This window comes from Stegostoma tigrinum, chromosome 4, assembly GCF_030684315.1.
Source record: "Stegostoma tigrinum isolate sSteTig4 chromosome 4, sSteTig4.hap1, whole genome shotgun sequence".
In the NCBI taxonomy this organism is placed as follows: domain Eukaryota; kingdom Metazoa; phylum Chordata; class Chondrichthyes; order Orectolobiformes; family Stegostomatidae; genus Stegostoma; species Stegostoma tigrinum.
This window is the reverse complement of record NC_081357.1, coordinates 105,248,075-105,265,958: the sequence shown is the minus strand read 5'-3', so window position 1 is coordinate 105,265,958 and position 17,884 is coordinate 105,248,075. Positions and strand designations below refer to the sequence as shown.

General features: G+C 43.5%; 1 protein-coding gene across 2 annotated transcripts in view; it reads right to left on the bottom strand.

Annotated features, from left to right (window-relative positions):
• mcph1 (microcephalin 1) overlaps window positions 1–17,884 on the bottom strand; it is a 298,002-nt gene that overhangs the window by 267,812 nt on the left and 12,306 nt on the right. For both annotated transcript variants that reach the window (XM_059645582.1, XM_059645583.1), the window contains exons 4-5: window positions 7,079–7,197; window positions 4,315–4,399 (exon numbers count right to left, since the gene is read on the bottom strand). In XM_059645582.1, the coding sequence (XP_059501565.1) occupies window positions 4,315–4,399; window positions 7,079–7,197 (204 nt within the window). The remainder of the gene's footprint in view (window positions 1–4,314; window positions 4,400–7,078; window positions 7,198–17,884) is intronic.

Genomic DNA, 17,884 nt, shown 5'->3' with positions numbered 1-17,884 from the left:
ATACATTTGAATGAAATTAGTCAAACATGACCTGCCTTTTACATTAAAAAAAGACTGTTTGGTGCATCTAAAAGTCGTATACTTTTAGGAGGGTATGCAAAGCATTGGTACATATTCAAAACTTTGTATCATCCCTTGCAGGCACCAGCCTTGGATTGAATGGTAGCATGCTGTGACTGCCAGTCAAAGATCCATCCCTTCGTTACACCAAGGTTGCAAGTAAAGCCCCTATCCAACTCAAAGCAGTCAAGTACCAGTTAAAAAGGGAAGAGGTCAACAAAAGGCTCTCTTACCCTGAATGATGAAATTTAATCATGGTTCAAAGGCATCAAAACTACAGCAACTCAACCAAGCTGCCAAACTTAAGATCATGAAACTAAATGTTGACCTACCAACATTACAGTTACCAGTGAACTTGACTGCCGTGCTCGGAATGTTCAAGCATCGGCTCTTCACAAACATATTCAGCTTGCATCATTTTTCTAACTTTTGATTTTTTGGACTCATTTCTAATCAGTGTGCATGCATTGTATTAGTATTTCTTCTTACAGTCAGTATTTCATAAATTCTCCTTTTTGTTACCTCAAAAAAACTTGGTTAAAACAATTCCTTTTAAAACATAAGGTGTGTAGCTGGATGAACACAGCAGGCCAAGCAGCATCTTAGGAGCAGAAAAGCTTTCCTGCTTGGCCTGCTGCATTCATCCAGCTCCACACCTTGTTATCTCGGATTCTCCAGCATCTGCAGTTCCTATTATCTCCTTTTAAAACAGTTTGTTTTGGTTTCGAAGTAAGGGAAAGAATCCTTTCTAATATTAAGTTTGTTACAAGCAAATGAGAAGGTTGGTGAACAAAGGAAAACCAGTTTATCCCTTCTCACCCGAAGGCTTAAAATTTTGGGATGTCCAATCTGAAACCCTATATTGGTAAACCTCACCTTTTATCTAGACATAATTATGTTTAGTGCAGCATATTAAGGTCACACGGCTACTTGCAATAAGTGAAGACAAAGGAATAATAATGAGAATTATTAATAAATGAACACTACATACAAAAATAAAAAGACGGCTAAATGACATTTGCAAGCCAAAACCAAATTATCCAACTTTCTAGGCGCATGCAACATTTGATTCTGATTGCAGAAGACTGACAATTCGAAGGAGAGGTCTTTCTCAAAAAAAAAACACCAAATTTAGTCAGTCATTCATTATGATTAATTTTGCAACTTATTTTGCTTTTTCTAACACAAGGCAAGTATAAATATTCATATCAAAATCAAAGCATTTTTTCAAGAGTCTGTAAAGGTCATGTGGAATTGTATCCCCAATACAGTGCGATTCATCTTTGATTGGGATGGGTATGAATGACAGGCAGGGTGCTCTACTTCATCCTAAAAAAGGCCAAATCGCTGATATTCCATCAGTTGATCTAAGAAAATGTGTTACAAAGCAACAGCAGAAAATTACAAAGGTTACATATGTACTGACGAATTTACCAATGAGCATGCAAGAAAAATACAATGAGCTGCAAATCTTTTCTAAACGTCCAAATTTGTCTCTCTGCCCTTCATTTGTTATTCATAGTGACCACAAAGTATGGTGCATCTGAAGGTAGCTACCTGTTTAAAAAGAAAGTGTTTATACCTCTCAGTCTTAATTTCAGTAGATAACGCAAATACAATTAAAAAGCATGCACTTTCATGTAACATTATGTCTGACAGTAACAGAAAAGACGGTGCCTTTTGCTGCATCTCACTGAAACTTGTGATATCCTGATGCTCAGGATACAAACTCAAGATCCAGTTTTCTCTACAAGGTAATATACAGCACATCCCCATTTAAGATGCCCTCTTTTATGTTCTTTTGTTGCAATGTTATTCTGTTAATAGGGCCTGTATTCTAACTTCAAGCAGTGATATTTCGTTGATGTCATTTTGTGTCACAATCACTGACGGTTAGACCAAATTGGTGTCAATTTGTATCAGAGATAGTAGGAACTGCAGATGCTGGAGAATCTGAGAATAAAAGGTGTAGAGCTGGATGAACACAGCAGGCTAAGCAACATCATAGGAGCCGAAAAGCTAACGTTTCGGGCCTGGACCCTTCTTCAGACTCTCTTTTTTTCTGAAGAAGGGTCTAGGCCTGAAATGTCAGCTTTCCTGCTCCTATGATGTTGCTTGGCCTGCTGTGTTCATCCAGCTCTACACCTTTTAATCTCTGGTGCCAATATGATGTCTGCTCTGTCGTTACCTAATCCATCAAGCTGCCAAACACATTTTGTTGCCTCACCCGCCTACTATTCCATCACTCGCTGCTGATCTTCCAATTTGTGGCTTCTCCCACTCCCCAACTCACCTTCTCTCACCAAATCTTCCTTTCACTGAAACTTCCACTCTCTGCCTTCCCCTTCTGAATCCTAGTTGTGAATGAGGGAGCTGCAGTATGTTAAGACTCTCGGGTTGTTACTAGAATAGGGTTAGGGTTATTGAGAACAACACTATGACAATCCTAGCCTGGCACTTCTTGAGCATTGGAACACACTTGCACAGCCTCAGAGTTCTGGCTTTGGAACCTACATTCCTGTTCTAGCGAGGCTTTGGACTCAGATCTGATCCAAACCCAAAACTTCAGGGTTGTTGAAGTGTGGGCCCAGATTATGCAAAGGGGTCAGGCTGGGACTGTTATAATTCACTCACTACAGTTGTATCCAAGGGTCCTTGCACTGACAGCACTCTCTCACCAACAGCAAGCATCAGGAGAGGGAAGCAGCGAGCAGCAAAGTTAAGAAGTGGGTGGCTCAGCAACAGGAAGAATCAGAAAGACGATAAGTCGGGGAGCAGCAGAATTCATAAGTCATAGAATCAGCGAGAGGGTACTGCAAGCTTTGAAAAGCATGTAACCTGACATTCATTGTAAGCGTCATTTACGCGGATGGTACCTCAAGAAGTTGGGGTAGCAGAGTGGCTCAGTGGTTAGCACTGCTGCCTCACAGTGCAAGGAACCTGGGTTCAATTCCAGTCTCGAGCATCTGGCTATGTGGAGATTGCACATTCTCTGTGCTGGTGTGGGTTTCCTCTGGGAGCACGAGTTTCCTCCCTCAGTCCAAATATGAGAAGGTGTGGTGGATTGGCCATGGGAAATGCAGGGTTACAGGGATTGGGTAGGGGGTTGAACCTGGGTGGGGTGCTCTTCAAAGAGCTGGTTTGGACTTGTTCGGCCGAATGGCCCATTTCCACACTGTAGGGATTTGATTAAAATAATTAGTTTGTAGATGATCAGAGCAGAAGGAGGTGCACAAAGTGAGCTTTGGTTGAAAACACAAAGCAGATTGGTCTATGAACTAGTGACCTGTTATGAATGACAGAAGCATTCAGCCTGCCAACAACTATGTGATTGGCTGACAGATAAATGGTCAGCCTAGGATTGTGAGCAAGAGAGAGAGAAGCCTTCAAAGCTCTGTCTGCTCAGGAGTTCTCTCTGTTAAGCCTGAAGAAAAGGAGTTTATCTTTGCTTCAGCAATTGCTCTGAGTTTTGACTAATAAGTCAGAGACCTTTAAGTGTCGTCAATTGGTCCTCTATGCTTCCTGGAAACCAGTGAAAGCCTCTGCAGAAGAAAGAATGAGAAGCAGCATGCTCACCAACACAAAAACCTTCTCAACAACCCTGTAAACAGGAACCACTGAACTACTTTCCTAGTGTTTCCTAAACATCTATAACACCATATATCGACATATGCCGACATCTGTGTGCACGTGTTAAGGGGGGTTTATAAGGAGAATTAATTACTAGAACTACATCAATGGCTCATACTTGCTTTTCAGTAGCTAAAGTCTAAATGCTTCGAATAAATAGTATTTTGGTTCATGTTTTCTCTCTATCTGGGTTTAAATCAAGGCAAATTGGAAATTGTGCAAACTTTTTAAAATCTTTAACTTTTATGGCAACTCGGCAGAGAGGTACTTGATTTCCAGCGTGATACCCCAGTAAGAAATGACAACCAATATTGAAATTTAATGATGTAAATTATTTCAACAAGAGTGTAATGTTTTAATGCATTTTTAATGTTGAGAAAATACAAAACCTAACTACGGCTTCTACATTTGTTTTAACAAGAAAATCCGATTTACTTAAAATTGTTCCACTTGAAAGGTGCAATTTTCAGAAACACAATACATTTTAAAATGAAGATTTTACTCCAAAGAGAAGACTAAAGCTAAATGTAAAAACATATGTGGAGCATACTTGGTGCATTCGAACAGAAAACTTCTTTTATAGTAAGTGCTGAAATAAATAACTGCATTGTGCATAATACTTACAGTTCTTTTATTTTCAGGAAGAGAGTTACTATCATTCACGGCAGGAAATAAGGATTCATCAACATGGGTACATGTTGCCATACACCTTAAATACAAGTTATGTAACGTTAACATTTGTAAAGAAATCTAACTGTATATCACTTGCTCTTGTGCATTCCAACCAAATGTCTGAAATAGCACTGCAACAATTTGTTACTGGTTTACCTTTTATGATTTTCATAATTAGCATTAAAAAAATGACGTCAAGATTAAGGATCTAACTGTTCATCAGGAACTGAATGAGAAACACCCAGTTTTACCCTGTTCAAAGATCGATCTTACTGTGTTTCCCCAAACACACACCGTGACTCAGGTTGAAGCATATGTAGCTTGATTTGAAATACAAAAGCAGGTCACAGTTAATTTAATATTTCACCTAGCTGCTATCCTTTTTTCACCCTGAAAGATTTCTTGTTTTTATTTGAGTTATGGAGTCACAGAGTCTTATAGTAAGGAAACAGACCCTTTGATCCAACTCATACACACCAGTCAGACATCTCAATCTAGCACTGTCCCAATTACCAGCATTTAGCCCATATCCCTCTAAATCCTTCGTATTCATTTACTATCCAGATACCTTTTGAACATTGTAATTGTACCACCTCCACCACTTCCTCTGGCAGCTTGTTCCACACACGCACCACCCTGTGTGCAGGAGTTACCCCTCGGGTCCTTTTTAAATCTTTCCTCTCTCTCCTTAAATCTATGCCCTCTAAAGTTGGGCTCCCAAAATACAGGAAAAATATCTTGGCTATTCATCCTTTCCATGTCCCTCATGATTTTATAAACTCTATAGGATCATCCCTCAGCCTCCGAAGCTCCATGTAGATAAAATTATCAAAACACAGACGTGATGGATAAAGCAAGCTCTAGTTTGACTGAAAAAAAAATCCACTGCAAGAAAGAATTTCACAAGCCACAAGAAGGGTGGTTAATGAGGTGTTTGGCATGCTTGCTTTCATTGCTCAGTGCTTTAAGTAAAGGAGTTGGGAAGTCATACTGAAGTTGTACACTATATTGGTAAGGCCTCTCCTGGAAAACTGTGTCTAGTTCTGGTTGTCCAATTATCAGAAGGATATTATTAAGGTAGAGAGGGATCAGGAGAGATTTACCAGAATGTTTCCGGGTCTGGAAGGTTCGAGTTGTAAAGAAAGGGTGGATAGGCTGGAGGATAGGAGGTTGAGAGGCGACGTTATAGAAGTTTATAAAATAATAAAGGATACAGACAGGTAGGTGTCTTTTCCCTAGGAGGGGGGATTTCAAGATTAGAGGGCACATTTTTAAGGTGAGAGGAGAGTTATTTAAAACAGAAATGAAGGGCTCTTTTTTTTACACAGCTGCTGGTTCGCGTGTGGAATGAACTTCCCAATGCAGTGGTTGTTGCAGGTACAATTACAACATTTAAAATATTTGTATAAGTACATGGAATGGGAAATGTTTGGAGGGAGATAGTCCGAGAGCTGGCAGGAGCGACTAGTTTTAGTTTGGATTTAATGTTTGGCATGGACTGGTTGGACCGAAGCATCTGTTTCCATGCTGTATGGCTGTACGATGAAGATGCATGAAAATGTCTTAGAACGGCACTAAGTACTATAAAAATATCAGGTGCAACACCCAAAAACCATTCAACAGATTATGTTACATGAAGCTTGTTCCAATGTAAATGGATAAATTGCAAGTTCTGAAAAAATCCTACTTTCAGAAAATTGTAATAGTCTGTACAATGAAAATAGACAAACGGTTTTTAGAATTGTGCATCTTCTAACCCTCACAAGAGTGTTCGGCCACAAGATGTATGAGCAAGAACAGTCCATTCAGCCGACTGACTCTTAAATCATTCAACAAGATCAAGGCCGATGTGATAATCCTCAACTCCACTTTGCTATCTTTTCCTCATAACCTTCAACTGAAGTAATCTAACTAATTTGATCCAAATTTCAACTGTTACCAATATAGGAAAGAGATAAGCCAATCATGGTTAACCAGGGAAGTTGAGGATAGCATCAACTGAAAGTAAAAAAAAATACAATGTGGCAAAGGTTAATGGTAAGACAAGGGATTTGGAAAGTTTTTAAAAAACTCAAAGGATGATCAAAAAAGGGGAGAAATTAAACTCTGAGGATAAACTTGTAAATAATATCAAGAGAGAGAGCAAGAGTTTTTTTAAATGTATAAAAAGGAAGACAGAATCCTAATTGAACATAGGCCCATGAGAGAAGGAAGCCCGGGGGGAAAAAAAAATGAGGAACAAGGAAATAGCAGAGGAATTATATTAAAACACGTTGCATCGGTCTACAGAGTAGAAGACTCTGATATGTCTAAATATTCAAGGGCAAAAGGAGGAAAGAAAGCAAATACAACAATCACTCATGAAAATGTATTAGGAAAATTCATGGGCTAAAAGCTGAAAAGTCCCCTAGATCTGATGGGATGCATCTTAGGATATTTAAATAGCTACAGAAAAGTGAATGCACTGCTGGTAATCTTCCAGGAATCTTTAGATTCTGGAAATGTCCCTGAGAATTGGAAAATGGTTAACCTAACATCTTTAATCAGAAAGGAAGGAAACAAAAAAAAATCAATTCGTTTAACAGCAGTTACTAGTAAATCATTAGAATCTAATACATAATTCACATATAACCTTACAAGAATTGTATGTGTAATGGATGTTGAGCATAACCTGACTTGTGAAACAAAAGAAAGAACAATATTAAAATATGCATACCTTTCTACCCACAGTACAGAAACCAATTTTACACCAGTTTTTTTGGCCTTTTTCCAAACACTTTCGTGTCCATCCTTGAATACTACATGGGTCACTTGCTTATTGAAGTATTTTAAAACCTGCAGGAAAATAATAAAACACAGACTTTCAAAAAGCATTCTTTGTAAATACATTTTTTGTCTAAATAGAACATCTTTCAGGATCAACAGCAGAGATGTTCTACAGTTTCTATTTCACAAAGTTCAACTCCAAGTGTGATTATAGCTATTAACGACACTTTAAATCAGTTTCATCAGCCCCCAAAGGTAGATGTGAACCGATCTCACAGTGCCATTCTAAAGTGAACAGGTTCTCCTAGCATCTTGGACAGCATTTAAACCTCTCCATCAACATTATTTAAAGAGATCTCATTATCTAGTTATTTGCTACTTGTGGGGCCTTAATGCGTGAAAATAGGCTATTACATTTTCCTACATTGGCTACGATCACAATGGATGTCTTGAGCGTTTTCCAAGTTCTTTATCTTCACCATGTCTTTGTCACTGCCAGGCTTGAGGTACTCATCGTTAGCCATATTATTAGCCCTGAACTTCACCCTATACAAAATTTAATTTATCGAGGTATCTACCATCCACAATATTTTGTTCAAAATTCCTTGTCATCCAACCACTGAAGTCCACATTCCAATGTACAGATTACAAAATTTTTATCAAGAGACTCCAATATGATCTCAAACAGTTGCCAGCTTCCCCCCAAAACAGAACCGTGTTGCTCTGGCAGACAATCAGCACAGACAATTGGCCAAACTGTAAATTCTGCCCTGTAATTACTCTATAATTTCACATCTTCTGCTCCATCATCAACCTGAACTATCTTAAGGATTTTAAGAGGAATAACAAGGTGTTGAGATATCACAGCCTGGAAAACAAAAGCTCAAACTTCTCACTCAGTTTCTATTTTTTGACCCTCAAATGACATTTCTAATAACATTTGTCACCTATCTGAATCTTTCCCTCAACTTCGGCTTCATGTGTGATCTGCAGCTGTGTGATTTCTCATAGCATTGAAGTTGCCCTACAAATGTAGCAGTTGTTTAAATTTTACCAACAAAAATGTTTTGCTCAATTTGGTTGGAAACAAGAAAACCAAACATGGTCTGACACACAAATGCACGTTGCAATTTCATACTGCAGAGCAAAGTTTTTAAAAAAATGTTCTAAGTCACGCTGCTTAAATTGTTAATTTCACAGGGAGTCAATATGTTGTCAATGAATGATGCCCAGAAACTTATGAACTGAACAAATGGACAGTAGCATAAAACCACTTTGCAGTGATATGTGTTTAGACCAGTTAAAAAGATATTTGCGAGAATAAAATTAAGAATACTCAGTACTGCATAATGAACAAAGTAAACATATTCCAATATCAGACCTTCTCTAACAGTGATGACACTTCTAGAATATTTGACTGATTGTGCAAGGATGGTGCAAGGCCCAAGATAGTATGTAAATGAGAGTCTCATTTTCCTGTTTTAGATTATATAAGTTTAAGAGTAGACGTCCAATGTAACCTCCTCTTACTGCCATAAAAAGTGAATGAAATGGATGTTATTAATGCGCACCAAATATTAATTGATATTATTATTACTCAATAATAATCACAATTATTAGGGTGTAGAAGGTAGCCTGTCCACCTATCATGTCTGCATTAGCTACCCTATGCCAACTTCCTGCTTTGTCCCATACCTCTGCACACTATTTCAATCCAAATAGTATATCATTCCATGTCCTCTGAATGCCTCAATTGAACTTCCCTCCATCAAATTTCCAGGCAATGCACTCCATATACTAACTACTTGCCGTCTGAAAACTTCTTTTTAAATCACGTAACTCTTTCTTCTTTCATACGCCATTTTAAATCCATGCCTTCTTGTTTTTGTTCCTTCTGAGGGAGGAAAGCTCCTCCCTACCTCTTCTTGAGTTTGAAAACCTCCATAAAATCTCGTCAGTCTTTTACTCTCTGAGGAGAACAGAGCTCAACTTTAATCAGAATAACTGAAGATAAATGTAATATTTTGATCTTGTTGTCCAAATATCAACCCACTGACTTAAAAATAAAACTTCAACATAACAACTTTAAGAAATATATTGTGCACACTTCAGCAAATGAAAATGCCACAAATGAGCAAATGCTCAGCATCTCGGAGAAATTTTCCTAATACTTCAATGTGTTGAAAATTGTTTCAAAATACCATTGAAAACACAGTTCCTGGTGGCTTATTGCGTTATCAGGTAGATAATTAATTACATTAGAAGACTTCGAGCATGTTGCCGAAGTGGAGTGATTATCAACAGGGTCTGCATTCTTCAGATGATTAGCATCCTTCAAATATACAGGAATTCAATGAACTTAGGAGTCATGAAGCAAATTTTGTTGAGCATACATCTAAATATTTAAAATTCCACATGGGCCATGGAACCAATGGTCTTTTATTCACGTTATCTAATAGTCCAGGACCAATACTGTGTTACTAGCCTGCTTTGATTTCGCAGAATATCACAGCACAGATGATACATTTGACCAATTGCACTTGTGTTGATTCTTTAAAATAGTTGTTCACTTTTATCCCATACTTCAGGAATCATTTTTGCCCTCTGCTGTGCAAATTTGTTCTGGTAAAATCACTTTTCAATTGACTTTTTGAAGTCTCCACGGAATCTGAGTCCACTAGCCTTTCAGGTAGGGCATTCCAGACTTAAACACTGTGTAGAGCATAATAAAATGCAAGGCTGGATGAACACAGCAGACCAAGCAGCATCTCAGGAGCACAAAAGTTGACGTTTCGGGCCTAGACCCTTCATCAGAGAGGGGAATGGGGAGAGGGAACTGGAATAAATAGGGAGAGAGGGGGAGGCGGACCGAAGATGGAGAGTAAAGAAGATAGGTGGAGAGAGTGTAGGTGGGGAGGTAGGGAGGGGATAGGTCGGTCCAGGGAAGACGGACAGGTCAAGGAGGTGGGATGAGGTTAGTAGGTAGCTGGGGGTGCGGCTTGGGGTGGGAGGAAGGGATGGGTGAGAGGAAGAACCGGTTAGGGAGATGGCCCAGGTGAACTGAAGGTTGGGGTGGAAGGTGTTGGTGAAGTGGATGAACTGTTCGAGCTCCTCTGGGGAGCAAGAGGCGGCGCCGAGGACTGGTTTTGGGATGCAGTGGGTGGGGGGGAAGAGCTGGGCTGGTTGTGTGGTGCAGTGGGGGGAGGGGACGAACTGGGCTGGTTAAGGGATGCAGTAGGGGAAGGGGAGATTTTGAAACTGGTGAAGTCCACATTGATACCATATGGCTGCAGGGTTCCCAGGCGGAATATGAGTTGCTGTTCCTGCAACCTTCAGGTGGCATCATTGTGGACGTCCAGTCCCTGTACACCTGCATTCCGCATGGAGATGGCCTCAAGGCCCTCCGCTTCTTCCTATCCCGCAGGCCCGACCAGTCCCCCTCCACCGACACTCTCATCCGCCTAGCTGAACTAGTCCTCACACTCAACAACTTCTCTTTTGACTCCTCCCACTTCCTACAGACTAAGGGGGTGGCCATGGGCACCCGCATGGGCCCCAGCTATGCCTGCCTCTTTGTAGGTTACGTGGAACAGTCCCTCTTCCGCACCTACACAGGCCCCAAACCCCACCTCTTCCTCCGGTACATTGATGACTGTATCGGCGCCGCCTCTTGCTCCCCAGAGGAGCTCGAACAGTTCATCCACTTCACCAACACCTTCCACCCCAACCTTCAGTTCACCTGGGCCATCTCCAGCACACCCCTCACCTTCCTGGACCTCTCAGTCTCCATCTCAGGCAACCAGCTTGTAACTGATGTCCATTTCAAGCCCACCGACTCCCACAGCTACCTAGAATACACCTCCTCCCACCCACCCTCCTGCAAAACTTCCATCCCCTATTCCCAATTCCTCCGCCTCCGCCGCATCTGCTCCCACGATAAGACATTCCACTCCCGCACATCCCAGATGTCCAAGTTCTTTAAGGACCGCAACTTTCCCCCCACAGTGATCGAGAACGCCCTTGACCGCGTCTCCCGTATTTCCCGTAACACATCCCTCACACCCCGCCCCCGCCACAACCGCCCCAAGAGGATCCCCCTCGTTCTCACACACCACCCTACCAACCTCCGGATACAACGCATTATCCTCCGACACTTCCGCCATTTACAATCCGACCCCACCACCCAAGACATTTTTCCATCCCCTCCCCTGTCTGCTTTCCGGAGAGACCACTCTCTCCGTGACTCCCTTGTTCGCTCCACACTGCCCTCCAACCCCACCACACCCGGCACCTTCCCCTGCAACCGCAGGAAATGCTACACCTGTCCCCACACCTCCTCCCTCACCCCCATCCCAGGCCCCAAGATGACATTCCACATCAAGCAGAGGTTCACCTGCACATCTGCCAATGTGGTATACTGCATCCACTGTACTCGGTGCGGCTTCCTCTACATTGGGGAAACCAAGCGGAGGCTTGGGGACCGCTTTGCAGAACACCTCCGCTCAGTTCGAAACAAACAACTGCACCTCCCAGTCGCAAACCATTTCCACTCCCCCTCCCATTCTCTAGATGACATGTCCATCATGGGCCTCCTGCAGTGCCACAATGATGCCACCCGAAGGTTGCAGGAACAGCAACTCATATTCCGCCTGGGAACCCTGCAGCCATATGGTATCAATGTGGACTTCACCAGTTTCAAAATCTCCCCTTCCCCTACTGCATCCCTTAACCAGCCCAGTTCGTCCCCTCCCCACACTGCACCACACAACCAGCCCAGCTCTTCCCCCCCACCCACTGCATCCCAAAACCAGTCCAACCTGTCTCTGCCTCCCTAACCGGTTCTTCCTCTCACCCATCCCTTCCTCCCACCCCAAGCCACACCCCCAGCTACCTACTAACCTCATCCCACCTCCTTGACCTGTCCGTCTTCCCTGGACCGACCTATCCCCTCCCTACCTCCCCACCTACACTCTCTCCACCTATCTTCTTTACTCTCCATCTTCGGTCCGCCTCCCCCTCTCTCCCTATTTATTCCAGTTCCCTCTCCCCATCCCCCTCTCTGATGAAGGGTCTAGGCCCGAAACGTCAGCTTTTGTGCTCCTGAGATGCTGCTTGGCCTGCTGTGTTCATCCAGCCTCGCATTTTATTATCTTGGAATTCTCCAGCATCTGCAGTTCCCATTATCACTGTGTAGAGCAGGTGTTTTCTCCATTCACCTAATTATTTTGCTAATCTACAAGTTATCATTACTGATCCATTTATAAGAGAAAATAATTTTACCCTAATTGATATTTCGAATCCATTCATAATTTGAACAGTTGCATCAGGTCTACCCTTAACCTTCTCTGCTTCATGCAGAAAAATACTACTTCTCAATCCCTCCGCCTGCACTGAAGTCAAAGCCACTTAACTATAATCCCAGGTAAAAGCACCATGTGGACTTCATTTCTGTCACAATATCTTTTTTCTTATTGTTCACCAGGTCCAATCTCTGAGCCAATTATAGACACAATATAGTCCCTTTAATCTCACATGGTTCTACTTTCTGAATAATGTTTTGTATCTTATAAAACTTTATTTAAAAGCCTGTAAATACAACATCCACTGCGCTAGTTTAATAAACTCACTTTGTAAATAAATTTGCATGTTATAATCTCAGTCAGCACATTAACTTTGTTTCCTTTATAAATGAGACATAAGAAAGCTCTGTTATTTACTTATATTTTAAACCAAATTACTACAGTCCAAATGTCAAACAAACACTAAATATTAAAAATAACAGCAGAAATCAAACTAAAACAGAAACTGCTATAAAAATTCAGCAGGTCTGGCAGCATCTGTACAGAAAGCAAGGTTAACATTTCAGGTCAACTGACCCTTCTTCAGCTCTGAAGGAGGGTCACTGGACCAGAAACGTTAACTCTATTTTTTTCTCCACAATTGCTACCAAACATATTACGTTAGGTGACCAACCATACTCTAAAATACAAAATCAAAATTTAAGTTTCTGTTTAATTAAACAGAAGTTAAACAGTGCAGTTGTTTATAAACTATAAATTACATGTTAAACATGAGATAGAACCAAGGCAGAACATACAAACTGGCTCAGCAATCCCTCAATGTTTATGCAATTGCAGTTTCAAAGTCCTTTAAAATTCTGTCTTCCTCACAAAGTATTCCAGGTTCTGTAATTTTGTTCTAGGAGTTAGCCGATTCCAAGGCAACAGCAGTATACAACCAATACAAGTTCCACAATAAAGCTGCAGCAATAATAGCATACGTATGATGAACCACCCCACTCCACTTACAAAAGCAAGAATATTGTGGTTGTACCAATGTTATGTTCGCGGAACAAAAATAGCTGCAGCAAATGCATATCTGCCTATCTTCGGTTTTTTTGGTCTAGTCTGTCTTCTTCAGCCTGCCTTTACAGCACGATAGGAATTGTCATCTGAGATCTGAGGCTTTTGCGCTCTGCTATATATTTTAAACCAGCTTCTGTTGCCTCAGGGATGTGGGCAATGCTGACTGAACCATAAGGGAGGGAGTTCGAGGATACTGAATCATAGACACTAAAGGAACACCAATATATTTTTCAGTTAGGACGATAGATGACGTTGTTTGGGGGCGAGGAAGCTTGTAAATGGCATTCATAAAATTATAGAATTCACAACAATGCAGGTAGAGACCATTCAGCCCATTGATTCTGCACCAACTCCCCAAACAGCATCCCACCCACAGAGCTCCCCCCAACCTATCCCCAAAACCCACATTTTCCATAGCTAATCCACCTAACCGGCACATTTTTGGACCGTGGGAAGAAAATCGAGCACCCGAAAGTAGTTTGCAACTTTGATGTCACATTTGACTTAAACAAGAGCTATCTGCTCTATCAAGAATACTGTTTATTTCTACTTCTGTCATCACACAACTCCAGCCCAACTCAGCTCACCCATTGCTCAAAGTCTCATTGATACTTTTGTTCCCTGTAGACTTTAGGATTCCCATGCAAATTTGGCTGAATTCCCACATTCTACTTCCTCTAACTTAGGGCATCAACCAAAGTCTACTTTCTTACACCAACTCATATCAAATCCTGTTCATCCATCACTTCTGTACTTGGTGAAGAGCAAAGGAACATAAGAAATAGGAGTAGGAGCAGGCCATTTAGGCTCTCAAGCCTTTAACAAGATTATGGTTGAACTATTCAAGGCCTCAACTCTCCTTCTTGCCAGGTCATCATGGCCCTCAACTAGTTGATAATAGAAAAATCTTTAAATACTCACAGTGATTTAGCCACCATAATTCTCCTGGACACAGAATTATAGGCATTCATTACTGTTTGGGAGAAGAAATGGTTTCACATCCAAAATTTAAATTAATGTAGTTATTTTGTAACAACGTCCCACAGTTTGAGAACCCATCACTAGCGGAAACACTAAGCTCATTCAGAATATTGTATGCTTCAATAAATTCATCCTCATTCTTCTAAACTCTAATGAATAAAAGCAACAGAGATAATGGGAACTGCAGATGCTGGAGAATCCAAGATAATGAAATGTGAGGCTGGATGAACACAGCAGGCCAAGCAGCATCTCAGGAGCACAAAAGCTGACGTTTCGGGCCTAGACCCTTCATCAGAGAGGGGGATGGGGAGAGGGAACTGGAATAAATAGGGAGAGAGGGGGAGGCGGACCGAAGATGGAGAGTAAAGAAGATAGGTGGAGAGAGTGTAGGTGGGGAGGTAGGGAGGGGATAGGTCGGTCCAGGGAAGACGGACAGGTCAAGGAGGTGGGATGAGGTTAGTAGGTAGCTGGGGGTGTGGCTTGGGGTGGGAGGAAGGGATGGGTGAGAGGAAGAACCGGTTAGGGAGGCAGAGACAGGTTGGACTGGTTTTGGGATGCAGTGGGTGGGGGGCAAGAGCTGGGCTGGTTGTGTGGTGCAGTGGGGGGAGGGGACGAACTGGGCTGGTTTAGGGATGCAGTAGGAGAAGGGGAGATTTTGAAACTGGTGAAGTCCACATTGATACCATATGGCTGCAGGGTTCCCAGGCGGAATATGAGTTGCTGTTCCTGCAACCTTCGGGTGGTATCATTGTGGCACTGCAGGAGGCCCATGATGGACATGTCATCTAGAGAATGGGAGGGGGAGTGGAAATGGTTTGCGACTGGGAGGTGCAGTTGTTTGTTGCGGACTGAGCGGCGGTGTTCTGCAAAGCGGTCCCCAAGCCTCCGCTTGGTTTCCCCAATGTAGAGGAAGCCGCACCGGGTACAGTGGATGCAGTATACCACACTGGCAGATGTGCAGGTGAACCTCTGCTTAATGTGGAATGTCATCTTGGGGCCTGGGATGGGGGTGAGGGAGGAGGTGTGGGGACAAGTGTAGCATTTCCTGCGGTTGCAGGGGAAGGTGCCGGGTGTGGTGGGGTTGGAGGGCAGTGTGGAGCGAACAAGGGAGTCACGGAGAGAGTGGTCTCTCCGGAAAGCTGACAGGGGAGGGGATGGAAAAATGTCTTGGGTGGTGGGGTCGGATTGTAAATGGCGGAAGTGTCGGAGGATAATGCGTTGTATCCGGAGGTTGGTAGGGTGGTGTGTGAGAACGAGGGGGATCCTCTTGGGGCGGTTGTGGCGGGGGCGGGGTGTGAGGGATGTGTTGCGGGAAATACGGGAGACGCGGTCAAGGGCGTTCTCGATTACTGTGGGGGGAAAGTTGCGGTCCTTGAAGAACTTGGACATCTGGGATGTGCGGGAGTGGAATGTCTTATCGTGGGAGCAGATGCGGCGGAGGCGGAGGAATTGGGAATAGGGGATGGAATTTTTGCAGGAGGGTGGGTGGGAGGAGGTGTATTCCAGGTAGCTGTGGGAGTCGGTGGGCTTGAAATGGACATCAGTTACAAGCTGGTTGCCTGAGATGGAGACTGAGAGGTCCAGGAAGGTGAGGGATGTGCTGGAGATGGCCCAGGTGAACTGAAGGTTGGGATGGAAGGTGTTGGTGAAGTGGATGAACTGTTCGAGCTCCTCTGGGGAGCAAGAGGCGGCGCCGATACAGTCATCAATGTACCGGAGGAAGAGGTGGGGTTTGGGGCCTGTGTAGGTGCGGAAGAGGGACTGTTCCACGTAACCTACAAAGAGGCAGGCATAGCTGGGGCCCATGCGGGTGCCCATGGCCACCCCCTTAGTCTGTAGGAAGTGGGAGGAGTCAAAAGAGAAGTTGTTGAGTGTGAGGACGAGTTCAGCTAGGCGGATGAGAGTGTCGGTGGAGGGGGACTGGTCGGGCCTGCGGGACAGGAAGAAGCGGAGGGCCTTGAGGCCATCTCCATGCGGAATGCAGGTGTACAGGGACTGGACGTCCATGGTGAATATGAGGTGTTGGGGGCCAGGGAATTGGAAGTCCTGGAGGAGGTGGAGGGCGTGGGTGGTGTCATGGACGTAGGTGGGGAGTTCCTGGACCAAAGGGGAGAAAATGGAGTCCAGATAGGTGGAGATGAGTTCGGTGGGGCAGGAGCAGGCTGAGACGATGGGTCGACCAGGGCAGGCAGGTTTGTGGATTTTGGGAAGAAGATAGAAACGGGCCGTGCGGGGTTGGGGAACAATGAGGTTGGAGGCTGTGGGTGGGAGGTCCCCTGTGGTGATGAGGTCGTGAATGGTGTTGGAGATGATGGTTTGGTGCTCGGGTGTGGGGTCATGATCGAGGAGGCGGTAGGAGGTAGTGTCGGAGAGTTGGCGTCTGGCTTCGGCGATGTGGAGGTCAGATCTCCCCTTCTCCTACTGCATCCCTAAACCAGCCCAGTTCGTCCCCTCCCCCCACTGCACCACACAACCAGCCCAGCTCTTCCCCCCCCCACCCACTGCATCCCAAAACCTGTCCAACCTGTCTCTGCCTCCCTAACCGGTTCTTCCTCTCACCCATCCCTTCCTCCCACCCCAAGCCGCACCCCCAGCTACCTACTAACCTCATCCCACCTCCTTGACCTGTCCGTCTTCCCTGGACTGACCTATCCCCTCCCTACCTCCCCACCTACACTCTCTCCACCTATCTTCTTTACTCTCCATCTTCGGTCCGCCTCCCCCTCTCTCCCGATTTATTCCAGTTCCCTCTCCCCATCCCCCTCTCTGATGAAGGGTCTAGGCCCGAAATGTCAGCTTTTGTGCTCCTGAGATGCTACATGAATAAAAGCAAACCTGTTTAGCTGGTCCTGGTAAGTCAAAACCTTCATCATAGAAATAAGGCCACAATATTTATTTTGAACAGTCTCCAAAGCCAGTATATTCTCTCTTAAATGCCTGGGGTGGGGCAACTCCACAAATGTACATAGTACTCCATATGCAGTCTCACAAATCCCCTGTACAATTGTAAAGGGTTTCCCCTACTTACAAAACTCTGCCCATCTAGCAGTGAAGACCAAAGTTCCATTTGCTTTCTTAATCACTTCTGCACCTGCATGCTAACCTTTTAATGTTTCATGTATAAGAACATCAAGATCGCTCTATATTGCACTTTTCAGAAATTTCTCTCCATAAATGATTGATTCCTTTTTGATTTTTCCTTCCAAAATGCATGACTTCACACTTTGCTGCAGTAAACTCCATCTATCAAGTTTTTAACCCACTCTGACAATCACCTTGTAGATTCCGTAAATCCTCATCACAATACACCGCCTACCTATTTATGTATCATCAGCAAACTTTGATGCACTAATGACTTGGAGGAGGGGCAGAGTGAAATGTGGCTAGTTAATAATGGAGGTCTCAGGACT